Genomic DNA, 12,071 nt, shown 5'->3' on the forward strand with positions numbered 1-12,071 from the left:
GCAAGCTATTTGCAGGAAGACAAGACAAACATTTTTCAAAATTTTTGAAGTGGAAATTGTGAAAAACATTCATATATTTGTACTTAAACACCTACACCTTTGTCCGAAGGTGCAAAATAATGCTGATTACACGTCAAGAATTGGTAATGGTTGCATATACATAAATTTCACTATTGTAGATGCAAATGAATACACGTCTACTGGATGCACATCTTCCGGAAATGTGTCCCACCCTCCCGTGGCAGCTCGGTCGGCGGCTGTCTATCTGCATCTCAGTGTGTTTAAGATGATGTCACTGCTCTGTTCTTTCTAACATAAGCCTACTATCTCTTCCACCCTCTGAATTCACAATAAATCTCACCCAGCTGCTGCAGAGGAAAAAACCAAAATAAACAAACCACTTCATCTAATGAGTGTTGCAGATATGTCAGTTTTTCCACTCCCCTTACTTGTTATTACATCCGCAATAAAAAAAAAGCATGGTGATGTTCACTGTGAGAGCAGGCGTGTGTGTTTAGTGAACACATACGAACAGACACGCTGAGATGTGACTGCAGTAGAGCTCACACTAACACAAAGCAAAGGAGACAGGTAGAAAGGGTGGCTTGTCAGTGCAGCTGGCATTTTCTTCAGTAGGGAGCAATGTAGCCTGTCTACCTGATAGCCCTCTCAGACAGGAGCAAGTCCATTGGGATCCCACAGGACCTCCTACCAGCCACACACCTGACAAGGGGGCTGTCTAAAAACTCTGCAGAGACCCTATTACACATGTCATACTGCTAAGCACTGCGGTGGCCACCAGATGACAAGCTTCCCACACCCTTCCCTTGATTGGGAGTGGAACACAGAGAGGAGAACAAAAGGCTTTCACTGCACTCGTATCTGACCAGTTTCAGTCTCGATGACCAAAATCCAAGCAATGTTTATGAAGCAAAGACTATACAAACGCATTGCTGTTACAACACTGCCATCTTCAGGGAAATTGTTGGTACAACTTTGTATTTATTCAGACAATCTGGGAACATATGGGTACAATAGATATGCAATATACAAGAGGTAAATTTTTGTTATTATTTACTGTGCAAGTTTCAAACTAAAACATCTCATCAAGAACAAAAGAAGCTGTGACATTTTTTTTAAATAAATGAAATAATTAAGACGAGTCATGTTAAGTGCAGTAACAGGTTTACGGTAATAGCTTTTTCCTTCACTCATCCAAAACATTGTATGGGTTCAGAGACTCCCACATTCTGTCAGAGGTATGAAGATGATGCTTTCATGTAGAACGAGGTAAGCAGCTCGGCTCTTCCTCCTGGCTCGTTATTATGAGATCAAGAGAAGAAGCTTCCAAATCTTTAATCTTGTGTTCTGGATCCCTACCCTCAGAGCTGAAAAAAAAACAACAACAATTTAGTGAATTAGGCAGAGTGAAACTAACTTCTAAAGACTTTCAGTTCTACTCATGCGGTGAGATCAGAGCACTTTTTTTTTACCTATCTGAGTCAGAGTCACAGGAAATTTTGAGGTTATTGTGCAGATCCTCTTCTGAGTGGAATCTCCGGAGGCCGCAGCGTTGCACAGCCTGAACCACAGAGTAGTGTGTCCTCCCAGCAGCGCAGGCCTCTATCATAGGCACGCTAAGCTGTGACTGTAGGAAAAGGTGCAGGCAGCTGTCGGACAGCAGCAGAGGGTTCTGAAGGACTCTGAAAAAAATTGGGGAAAAATAAACACTTTAAAACTTTGCCCGGTATTATCTTTGGAAAGAGTCAGTCATGTGGTCATGTGTTTGTACTCCGGTTTTTGTTTGACTAGGTCAGAGGTCATGAATGCATTGATCTTTGAGTTCTCACGTACTGTTCCAAAAATTTCTGGAGTCCTTTCATTCGATCAGTGATCTGCCGAGCGTTGTTAAGACTAAAGAAAGGGTTTTTGGGGGGCAGCCCTGGTACATGTACCCTGGAAAAACAACAACAAGAACAACAAAATGTCAGGAACAACTGAGCACACTGCTTTAACTATGAGTAAGTAAACTTTAAATTCAAATCTCAGTGGATGAACTTACATTAGCAGTGAATTTGCCTGCAGTTTTCGCCTGAGCCATACAAACTCACTGTATCTCCTTCTCACTTGTGAGATCTTCTTGGTGAAGCACACGCTGTCGGTCTAAAACAGGACACCCCAGTGTCACACACATATCACAGTAAAGCTACCCTAAATGAAAGAATAAAGATTCGACCAACTGTCTTAAGCATTTTACTTACATGTAAACAAATTTCATAGTCTATGTAGGCATGCCAGAAGTCATTCTTTTGCATCCGTGGGTCCCGTACCCAGACACTGATGACCTGCTGCATGGAGAAGGCAGGACAGAGACTGAAAGACTGAATGGAATGCACTGTGTTGTGAAAAAGGGAAGGATTATATTGGCAGATAGAGGAAGTAGAATGACTAACATCACAAGAACCAGGATAGGAAAATCCAACAGAGAATGGTTTCATGCTTAGTACAAAAACGGTTATTTTCAAAGTTGTGCCACAGTTTAAGGAAAACACGTGACTCCTAAAAGATCTTTTTTCTTGACAATTAAGAAACTCCGTCACATTCACAACATTAATTCAGACCTACCTGATTCTCCGTTCTGTCAGTTTCTTTTGTCATGATCTGAAAGATTCAATCTCAGTAACCGTAAGTCAGATAGATAGTGGTGGTCCTAGCACTGCATTTGTGTCTTTTATTTCCACCTTTACTGTTATGGAGCAAAGGTTTCAAAATAAAGTCACAAGACTGATATAAGCACCTCCCTCTAACTGTCAACTCAGCAAAACAGACATTCCTAAATCGGAAGCATTGTTAGAGAACATGTGTCAGCACAACCAGATCAAAGCTGCTACAGTTACAGGAAGTCCATACTTTGTTAGAAAAAGACACAACTGCTGTAGGTTTGCTTTTTTTTGGACACCATCACAGTGGATTTTACATCACACAATCAGACTTTCAGCTTTAATTCACAAAAGATTAACAAAAAGTTTAGTATTAACTGTTTATAAATTACAGCCATTTTTATACACAGTCTTCCATTTTAGGAGGCTCAAAGGTAACTGCTAGCAGTTTCGTGGCCAGGTGAGGCCTGTTCATTTGTTATTTTGTGACAAATGAAGTAGACATAAGATCTGACGTTAATTCAAAATGGTGAAAATGGTTTAGATTTTAAATATAAGGTCCAATGAGATGCCAATCTAAATGAGGAAGGCCGTCATTAGGCTGAAAATTTAAAATAATCCTCTCATAGAGACAGCAAAAACTTTAAGAGAGGCCAAGGTCTGTTCTTAAAAACAATGAGATGCCTGAAAGATCACAGGAGACAACTGAAGTGGATGCTGGTAGCCAGGTACCCAAGGGTACTGCAGAGGCCTGGTTTAAAGTCCACGCCAGAACATTTTCTGCGTGTAACTCCTTCCACTCTCTCCCATCTTTTCTGTTTACTCTCAGTACTGCACTATCTAAAAAAAAACAAAGAAAAAAAAGGAAAAACATAAAACTAAAATACATGATGACAGAATCGTTTCCATTTGTAGGGAAAAACAACTTTACAGCATCTAACCAAGTCAAGAAGAGGTAAGCATATCATTGACAGGGTCCAGAGTCAAGGAACACCTTCAGAGAGTTTACAGCACGGTGGAAACCGCTGGTTATACTCAAAAACAAGAAGGCTGGATTAGAAAATACCTAAAAGACCCTGCACGGTTCTAGAAAAAGTATCTTTGGACAGATAAACTCAAGATTAACTTGTACCAGAGTAATGAGAAGAGAGAAGCATGGAAACTAATCATTATCCAAAGCATACCACATCATCTGTAAAATATGTGGAGGTAATGTTATAGCATGGGCATGTACGGTTGCCAATGGTAAAGGGTCACTAGTGTTTATTGATAGTGTGCAGCACTATACTTTTCCCTCAGATGCCACAAACCTGATCACTTTACAGTGCAAACAGATAATGACCTGAAGGATACTACAAAAGCAACTTAACAGTTCCTGAAAGCAAAAAACGGGGATATTCTTCATCAACCACGTCAGTCACCTGATCTCCGCCTAACAGCGTGCCTTCCAGTTACTAAAAACAAAACTGAATCCAGAAAAACCCACAAGCAGCACCAGACAGTGACCGCAGCATAGGGCTAGCAAAACCTCTGAAGCACGGGGAAAAAAAGTACGTGGTGATGTCCATGGGTTCTAAACTTTAGGCATTTATTGACTGCAAAGGTTTTCACTTTCAAGCAATGACAACAACCCATCAATTTAAAATGTTGTAAGTTTGTCCAATTGATTTCAGCCTCTGAAAATGAAGCACTGTGTAAAAAAAAAAAAAAAAAAATCACTGCAATTCCTAAAGAGCTGCATTTTTACAGTAAAACCCTTGAATTAAGATTAAAGGTCTGCACTTTAAGCACATCTTAAGTGTTAGCTTTAAATTCCACTGCGGTGGTGCACAGAGGAAAAAAGAAAATCACAACGCTTGTGTTTCTGGGCCCAACTCTGTGTAGCCCATTTAGTGCCAGTAATGTAATGTCAAATGAATCATCTCATATTCATGTTGTTTTTTAAAATAATTTGGAATTGATCATTTATTTTAGGAGTAATTGGACAACATAAGAGATAAGTGAGAAATATGATCAAAGTGAATCAAGATGCAAAAAGTGTCAAAAAAGGTTTCATTTATTCACAGACTTCACAGATCCATGGTCAACAGTTACAGTAGTTCTGTAGCAGATGTGTTTTTTGGAGGTTTGAGGTTCAGCTGAGTGTCCCATAGCAGTCATGGGAGATATGTCAAGTCAGAACAATGCCACCAGGATACAGATATAAAGTACACAGAACTGTATAATTACAGTCAATGAATGCCCTGCGTAAACTGCACAGTCTCAGATCTAAAGTGCTACATTTAACATCGCCTTACGCATTTACGGTGCACAAGTGTTCATTTCAATAAGTGTAAATCTCATTAGATTTACTTAAGAAAATTCATGACCTTCTAATTCAACTTAATTTTATTTATACAGCGCCAAATCACAACAACAGTTGCCTTGAGGCGCTCTTATTCTGAAGAATTCTACAGGGCTTCACTTTTTGGATCAAAGCACCAAATATTAAATAATCGGAAACGTTCTAATTCAATAAACAGGAGAAAACAGCTAATTTACAGCAGCTGATTAAAAAAAAAAAAAAACAAGGGAATTTTTGATGGGCAACATTTTTTTAAATATATATTATTTAACATCAACTACAAGGGTCATAAAGAGATACAGTAAAAGCTGTGTCCATTAACACTTCACAACCTCACACAATACAAGTTCAAACAAGAGGCATTCCAACAACAGGGCTACAATCTTCAGCTCTAACCAAAAGCTACAAAGGCTGAAGGCATGGACTTGGACAGTAGTTTACTGGCTCTGGCAGTAGAGTGTTGCCATACAGGATGTAAAGCACACACTAAACAACCGCAGGGCCCTTCCAGTGTAAGATACTGGCATCTAAACAGGACTATAAATACTAAATTACTCATAGAACAATATCTTCAAAAACAAAACACAACCACAGTGATCGAGTCCGCTACATGATCATGATGACACAGGAAAAAAGCTGCAACGGGTTAGTCTGACCTCAGATCAGCTGCTCTACACAAAGGTTAGCTTGAGCCTCCATCAGAGTGTCTGCAAAGTCACAGTGACCTTTTTTTGAGCACCACAGGGCAGACAGCACTTAAAATCCATCACCGGCGAGGATCTCACACCTGCCAGAGTCTGAAACTCCACCTGCAGCAGGGATGTGATTTCGCACAGAGTGCTTCCGATGCCAGCTGAAGGAGGACATTTGATGGAGGCTAAAGCTAAGCTTCAGATGAGAGCACAGCTGTTTATTAGTTCTCCTCTGCACACAACCCACACACATTTTTACTGCTCGTCGTCTCCACAGTGCCAGGTCAGCTTCTGCTCGTAGAAGTCGATGACCACCTGGGGACATCTGGCGCTCGCTTCACGGGCCGGCAGCAGGGCAACGTCATCCGAGTTTTTCCTGTGGGGATACGCGCAGCAGAAGGAAAAAGACTGAAACCGCCTCTCATTTTTAATGGATGCAAAATGTTTTAACAGAAACAAATATTTCTGACAGTTTTTTTAATGGAGAAGTGAAGGGTAAGGGGACTCTACTGAAAGGGGGCACTCGATTTTAGCTTTAGCTTCCTTTAGCTCATGCTCCATTGTTCCACCAAGTCTGTTAAATTTAGCCAGTAATTTCTCACAATGTCCTGCTGACAGACCAACAAATGTGATAAAGCATACCGACACTGATTTTCAAGAACAAGGATGATGCGTGCAGAGCTGAAGTAACCACAGAGGGATGAAGCTGATCAACCATACCATGAAGACATGGGACAGAGCAGCTAAAGCTCAGTTAAGAGGAGAGATGATGATCAGCAAGCAGCAGTTTGACTTCATACTGAGAAAGAGCGCTGTTTGTGCTAGTTTGCTTAAAGTGTTAATGGAGAAGTACAGAGAAGTAGTTGCACTGTGTCTTTGAGGATCTACAGAAATCATATGATAGTGTGCAAAAGCTGAAATAGGTGGGACATGTGCAAAGGAGGGATAGTTGATACACTGGGCAAAGGACGATGGAGATTGAGCTGGCAAACAGCAGGAAAACAGGAAAACTGCAGAGAAGATTACAAGAATGACAGAATGGGATGCAAGGGATAGACTGAGGCAAACAAAGGGAATTAAACATTTTCCGACTGGCTGTTGTGGAGGAGAAGTAGAGAAAATGACTTGTTTGCTTAAGGGAACAAAATAGGACTCTGGCGTCTTATCATCTTATCAGTGCTGTGCTTCTTTGAATAAAGCCGATGTTTGGGTAAGGTCAATAATTTGCGGAATTGTGTGTAAGTGTTTGTTTTCCGTAGACCTCTAAACTTCCAGCCCTAAACATGAGCACATCTTTCACACTCAAAGCTTTCAAAAAATTCCAAGTTCTCAAACCTAACAAAACTCATCGAGCGCTTCAAAAGACTTCAACTGTTTTACAAACTGTGTTGTGATCTCAGTTACTAATACAATGACCTGTGTGCGTCTTCAAATTCCCATTTTAAAAGCTGCAACTGGCTGTGTGGTAATGTTTTTAAGCGAATGTGTTGTTATTCTATGCAACCACTATATTAGGTACAACTTTACAATCTGATGTAATTCAATATAGTTCCCTTTCATAAAGTAACTACAGCCGTAGATAGTGTTGCGGCTCTGCTGGACTCCTGGACACTGACACTTGTGTATGTAAATCAGAAGAACAAGAAAAATGCAAAACGATCTAAGCGAATCACTCGGAGCCTCATAAAGGTAGATCTTTGCAGAGCTGTTGTTTCAGTCAACATTTAATAGTCCAGGTATGCATAGTTAAGAGCCCCCAAGTCTATAGCTTAATGGTTGTGTGTAATGATAAACCCAAAGCCCATCTGCTCTTTCCAATCTGTTACTAATAAGGTTTGAGGTGGTCAGTGTCAATGTCCAACTTCTCCTCTCAAGTAAATGATCAAACATATATAAAATGTTGGAAAAGTGCAGTTTCCCACAAAGCAACAGCAACAAAAAAATTGAGTCCGCACCCTTTGCTGTAGACTCTGGCTTTAAATATTAACATTTTTCACGTTTACCCAAGTGCTGGCATTTATTCAAGGACAGAGTAAAGAGGAAGTAGTCACCATTTGACTAGGAACATGAGCTCTCCCTTTCTGTCCGTTGAGCCGATGATGCATTCGGGCTCGAGATAAGTACTGAGGTCACTGGGGGAGTCTGTCTGCTCATCATCCGGCTGAAGGACGCTGTTGTCCGTCTTCACAGCCTGAGCCTCCTGCACACAGGACTGAAAGGATAAAATAAGAAAAGGCAAAGTTCAAAGTTACAGCACAGATTTACTAGACATGATAAGAAGGTTGCTGAGTTGAGCCATTTCATTTTTTTTCTCCCTCACTGTACACACCCATTGCGGAAAAAAAGGGGAAATTTAACTGGTTTCATTTTCAGGAGTTTTTGTAAAACTAACCACTTTAACACGACATTTACTTTCAGATTGAGCCTTAAAACAATTTCTGACAAGGAGTCAGTCGACTCCACTCCAACCTCAGTCTACAACTAAAGGGAAAATGCTACCACCACGGTTTGTGTTCATTATACTTCTATATTTTTTGTTGTTGTTCTCCCTTTTGGCAGATTTAGCTGCAGAAGTTCTGTAAATAACATGGAAACATACAGACATACAGACGTTCCAGAAACTCCAAAATTCCTCACATACTCACAATTTCTGTCTCTTCCTCTGCCATTTCCTCTTTGGGAACAAACCCTTGCTCGGTTTGCTCTTCTTCATTCTCCTCGGAGAAGTGGGCGTTTCTCAAGAACTCCTCTATGAGTTCAGGACAGTCCAGGTTGTCCTCGGGTTCCCACGTGTTTTCTGCACTGCGGTTAGAGTTAACAGGAGGAGGGAAAAGCAGTTTTTACTACGGGTTACACAATCAAACCGTTCAAATGACTGGTTCTGCAACATCCCACTCACTCAGTGAAGCCCTTCCACTTCAGGAAGTACTCCACTCTCCCGTTCGAGATTCTGCGGCGAATTATTTTTTCAACCACAAACTCCTGGACAACTGTAGTCTCCTCAGTCTTCCTCTGTTTGGCAGTCTGCTTCTTTCTCATTCTGCCACAATAGAGAATAAGCGAATGAATGAAGGGGTATCAGGGCAATCACAAGAACAGGGAGTTCATTTCTTTTCTTTTTGTGCTAAAAAAAACAAACTAAACACGGTGGAGCCAAGAACATTCACTTTTATCTCCCTGCTGCTGGGATTGTTTTTCAGCATAACATGGCAGTGGCGACTACTCTGCTGTGCCCTTCAGACAATGATCGGCACACTTGTTACAGCGCTCCACCTGCTGTTTCTGTCGGGTGATTGTGCTCCTTCAGTCCAAAAAAGCAACATGTTAGTATCACCGTGAGCGCCGTTCACTCGGACAGCCTGGTTACGAGCACATTTAGCAAACAGCAGCCCGAAACATGAGTGAATAAAAGCGTGCCTCGGTGACGCATTAGACGCTGTAATGAACAATATGCACGTACGCTCTCGGTGTTTACTTAATCTCGGAGGATAGCCTGCTGCGGTGCCGCTCGGCTCTGCTCTGTGCTTGTCGCTGGAAACAACATGCACACAGCGCCGGTGACGCTGCTTTGAGCTCAAATGTGTCGGTCGGCCTGAATAAATGAGCGAAACAACTTTTCATGAATGAGTTAAAATTAAAGATGGCCGTTGATGCTCGGAGGAAGTGGTTGCCAAGGGAAAAGGTCATGCCAGGAAAACCGGGAGGAGACGACGGGGACGCGCACAGCAGCGACCAATCAGGGAGCAGTCCGCTCGACCGTCCCAGTCCAGCGGTCCGGAACAGCCCTGCCACCCATGGGCGTCAGCAGGGTATGGCAGGGCATGCGCACTTCTTATAATGTATTTCACAAATTTTATTTTATTTTATTGGAAACAAAAAGACAGTCAACACAATAAATAAATAAATGTATTGTGTCTCCTCCCGGGATCGATCCAGGGATCTTGGTGCACTTTAGTTTTATTTAATTTTAGAGTACTTCCACGTATTTCCAGTTGATGTTACATAAAGTTCAATACATTTAAGAGAAAAATACCATCCACTTTAAAATGATACAGCGGTGGGTTTATAAAGCAGTTGCAATGAATGTAAATTCCTGGTGGAAATAATGTACTGAATCGCTTCATTTTGCATTATTTAAAACGTTTAATGCTATTTTTAATATTTAACTTTGCATGATATTGTATAGTAGAAGTTCTAATACAGAAAGTATTACTTAATATTACTTGAGTATACTTTTTTACTGTTTTCAGTGCTGTAAAGACACTGGGCTTTATCGACGGAGATCTGCTCCCCTCAAACTCTGAGGCTGTACTGTTGAAATCGCAGGAAAAACAGTCTTTGGGAGATTTGACTGACAGTTCCCCTCTAGCCAATGAGTAAACTCAGAGCTGCTGATTGGCCAAATAGCCCCCGCCCCACCCCATCCCGACCAAAGAACAGGCCTTTCCACTTTGCTTTCCAGCAGTTACTCCACACTGTTTTGTAAAACACCACTGGGGGACGCTGCCAGCCAGTATTGGACTGATGGCACCTCTGTTAACCACTGTCAATAGATTTATGCTGGAAAGCTCACAGCCAAAAGGCAGCAGCTCCACATTGAGTTTTTCCACCACTCTCTCGCAGGAGCTGTGCAGAATACACAGATTCTACTGGTACCATTTCATTGTCAAGGCAGGATTATGCAGCACTTGGTGTATTTGATCATAAATTTATGTATAGACAAAAACTTACGTAGTCTAACAACACTAGAAAAGTGAAAAGATGTATCGGACATACTATGATGAGAAAGGCAGTCATTAGGAGGACAGGTGACTGGTCTAAAGCAAACAGCTACTATTATTTATATTTGGACTGACCACCTATCCCTTTTGTGCAGTGGAAACTTTTAAATGAGAGGGGCTGTAGATATTAACTTCATGAATTGTAGATTCTCTATTGATAAAACCAAGGTAAGCTGCTGTTTTCTACACTGTTTAATTATTAACACTGTGTTGAAGATACTCCAGGCCTCCAGATACAAATGCTACGAACTGTTTTCACACTAATTTATAAGTACATTGAGAACTTAGGGACCCCCGCCTCACTCAACAGACACACTAGAAATATAATCATAATTATAAGGGTTGACCATTTTCAGTGTTTATATTAATACTGCAATACGATATTGCCATGTTGTGAAACATTATTTTGGCTGTCTCTCTTATAACTAGTCAGGAGTTTACAATTTAACATCCTTTATGAGGTGTGCTTTATTAAAAAGCAATTTTTGTAGAGCCACACCATCCTTACAAGGCATCTTTTTCCTCCATGGATCGGTGTATTAGTTGACTGAGACACTGAGGCAAGACGTGTTGGTTATCAACCAAATGACCTGCTTTTGCCCTCGGACCCCTTCCTGTCTTCTCTTCTGGGGATTTAGTACAAGTTGCTATAGTAACGGAACAGCTAATAGGGTTGGGCTGTCGCTGTAGGCCCGAGATTGGCAGTAATGCATGCAGTGAGGTCCTGTCTAGATTTACTACTGTATATATTGTTTTGGGGAAAAGCAGGTTATTTTAGTTTTGCATCCCAGAATTAACATTAACAACTTTTCATGAGGAGATTTTTTTTCACCGTTATTGATTATATGACAGTATTGATTGAGACATTGAGAAGACTCAGTAGGTGAGTAAAACTGACCCTGTAACACTTATTGTTATGGGTCTCAGCCACTCCTCCACCACAGCTTACTATTCATATATAGACTAATAACCCACCAATAAACATTTACATAAGCATCTGTTTTTGATAGCTGTGGGAAATTTGATATTATCTATCAGCCTCTGGATTGCAGTAGTTAGATTTAGGTGAACACTGACATATCTGAGATGTTTTATAAACATTTGTTTTATGTCTTACACATATTTGTAATCTAAATAATGTTACTACAGGTAATAATAAAGTGATTTGAGGCCTTCCTGGTGCCTTGAATGCAAACTGACTGAACCCCAAAATTGACCAAGGCACTAAAAATGAAATACAGATGTTGATGAAATTACATGCTCCAGTGTACAGGGTGAAAAGATATATTGCGTTATGCCGTCATCCCTTAAATCTACTAACTTCCCTCCCAGACAAGCACATTCCTCACACCCACTGTGAATGGAGCCCTAATACAGATGGGGCTTGAGAACCATTCTGTCAGAGCAGAAATTAGTCCAGATGGCTAGATCCTGCTGTGAGGGGATGTGGATGGAGTGAGTAGTGGTCTGTGTGGCTCAGGATAGGCCCGAGTGGACTCTTTTCACATGGAGGGCCCCCGGCCTTCCCTTGGTTCCAACTCTGAAGCTCTCGGATTACAGCCAGGGTGAAGGAATTCATGTCAGTCCTTGTGTT

The 12,071-nt window shown here is 41.1% G+C and overlaps 2 protein-coding genes across 3 annotated transcripts; both read right to left on the bottom strand.

The window, feature by feature from the left end:
* Positions 1-605: 605 nt before the first annotated feature.
* Positions 606-2,786, bottom strand: snx10b (sorting nexin 10b). 2 transcript variants are annotated; one of them, XM_003454391.4, is made up of 6 exons: positions 2,626-2,786; positions 2,262-2,348; positions 2,063-2,163; positions 1,855-1,956; positions 1,494-1,703; positions 606-1,388 (listed from the first exon to the last, which is right to left on the bottom strand). In XM_003454391.4, exons 1-6 carry the CDS (start codon positions 2,656-2,658, stop codon positions 1,277-1,279), a joined length of 645 nt encoding a protein of 214 aa, XP_003454439.1. In that variant the 5' UTR covers positions 2,659-2,786; the 3' UTR covers positions 606-1,276. The 2 variants fall into 2 exon arrangements, with proteins under 2 accessions (XP_003454439.1, XP_025767651.1); XM_025911866.1 differs by lacking the exon at positions 2,626-2,786 and having other exon boundaries at positions 2,262-2,602.
* A 1,909-nt stretch (positions 2,787-4,695) lies between these two features.
* cbx3b (chromobox homolog 3b) lies at positions 4,696-9,344 on the bottom strand. The gene is made up of 5 exons (XM_005472442.4): positions 9,157-9,344; positions 8,596-8,736; positions 8,342-8,498; positions 7,748-7,908; positions 4,696-6,072 (listed from the first exon to the last, which is right to left on the bottom strand). The coding sequence occupies exons 2-5, from the start codon at positions 8,733-8,735 to the stop codon at positions 5,952-5,954; spliced, it is 579 nt and encodes a 192-aa protein (XP_005472499.1). The 5' UTR covers position 8,736; positions 9,157-9,344; the 3' UTR covers positions 4,696-5,951.
* Positions 9,345-12,071: the final 2,727 nt, after the last annotated feature.

This window comes from Oreochromis niloticus, linkage group LG11 (assembly GCF_001858045.2).
Source record: "Oreochromis niloticus isolate F11D_XX linkage group LG11, O_niloticus_UMD_NMBU, whole genome shotgun sequence".
Taxonomy (NCBI): Eukaryota; Metazoa; Chordata; class Actinopteri; order Cichliformes; family Cichlidae; genus Oreochromis; species Oreochromis niloticus.

What these genes read in the sequence shown, in the direction of transcription:
- snx10b (XM_025911866.1), bottom strand. Translation starts at nt 2,498, where the DNA reads ATGAAACCATTCTCTGTTGGATTTTCCTATCCTGGTTCTTGTGATGTT. An exon ending in ACTATGAAATTTGTTTACAT is followed by an intron (nt 2,164 to 2,261) that starts GTAAGTAAAATG and finishes GTCCTGTTTTAG; the next exon opens with ACCGACAGCGTGTGCTTCAC. An exon ending in TGTGACTCTGACTCAGATAG is followed by an intron (nt 1,389 to 1,493) that starts GTAAAAAAAAAG and finishes TTTTTTTTTCAG; the next exon opens with CTCTGAGGGTAGGGATCCAG.
- cbx3b (XM_005472442.4), bottom strand. Translation starts at nt 8,735, where the DNA reads ATGAGAAAGAAGCAGACTGCCAAACAGAGGAAGACTGAGGAGACTACA. An exon ending in CAGAGGAAGAGACAGAAATT is followed by an intron (nt 7,909 to 8,341) that starts GTGAGTATGTGA and finishes TTATCCTTTCAG; the next exon opens with TCCTGTGTGCAGGAGGCTCA. An exon ending in CTCATGTTCCTAGTCAAATG is followed by an intron (nt 6,073 to 7,747) that starts GTGACTACTTCC and finishes GTATCCCCACAG; the next exon opens with GAAAAACTCGGATGACGTTG.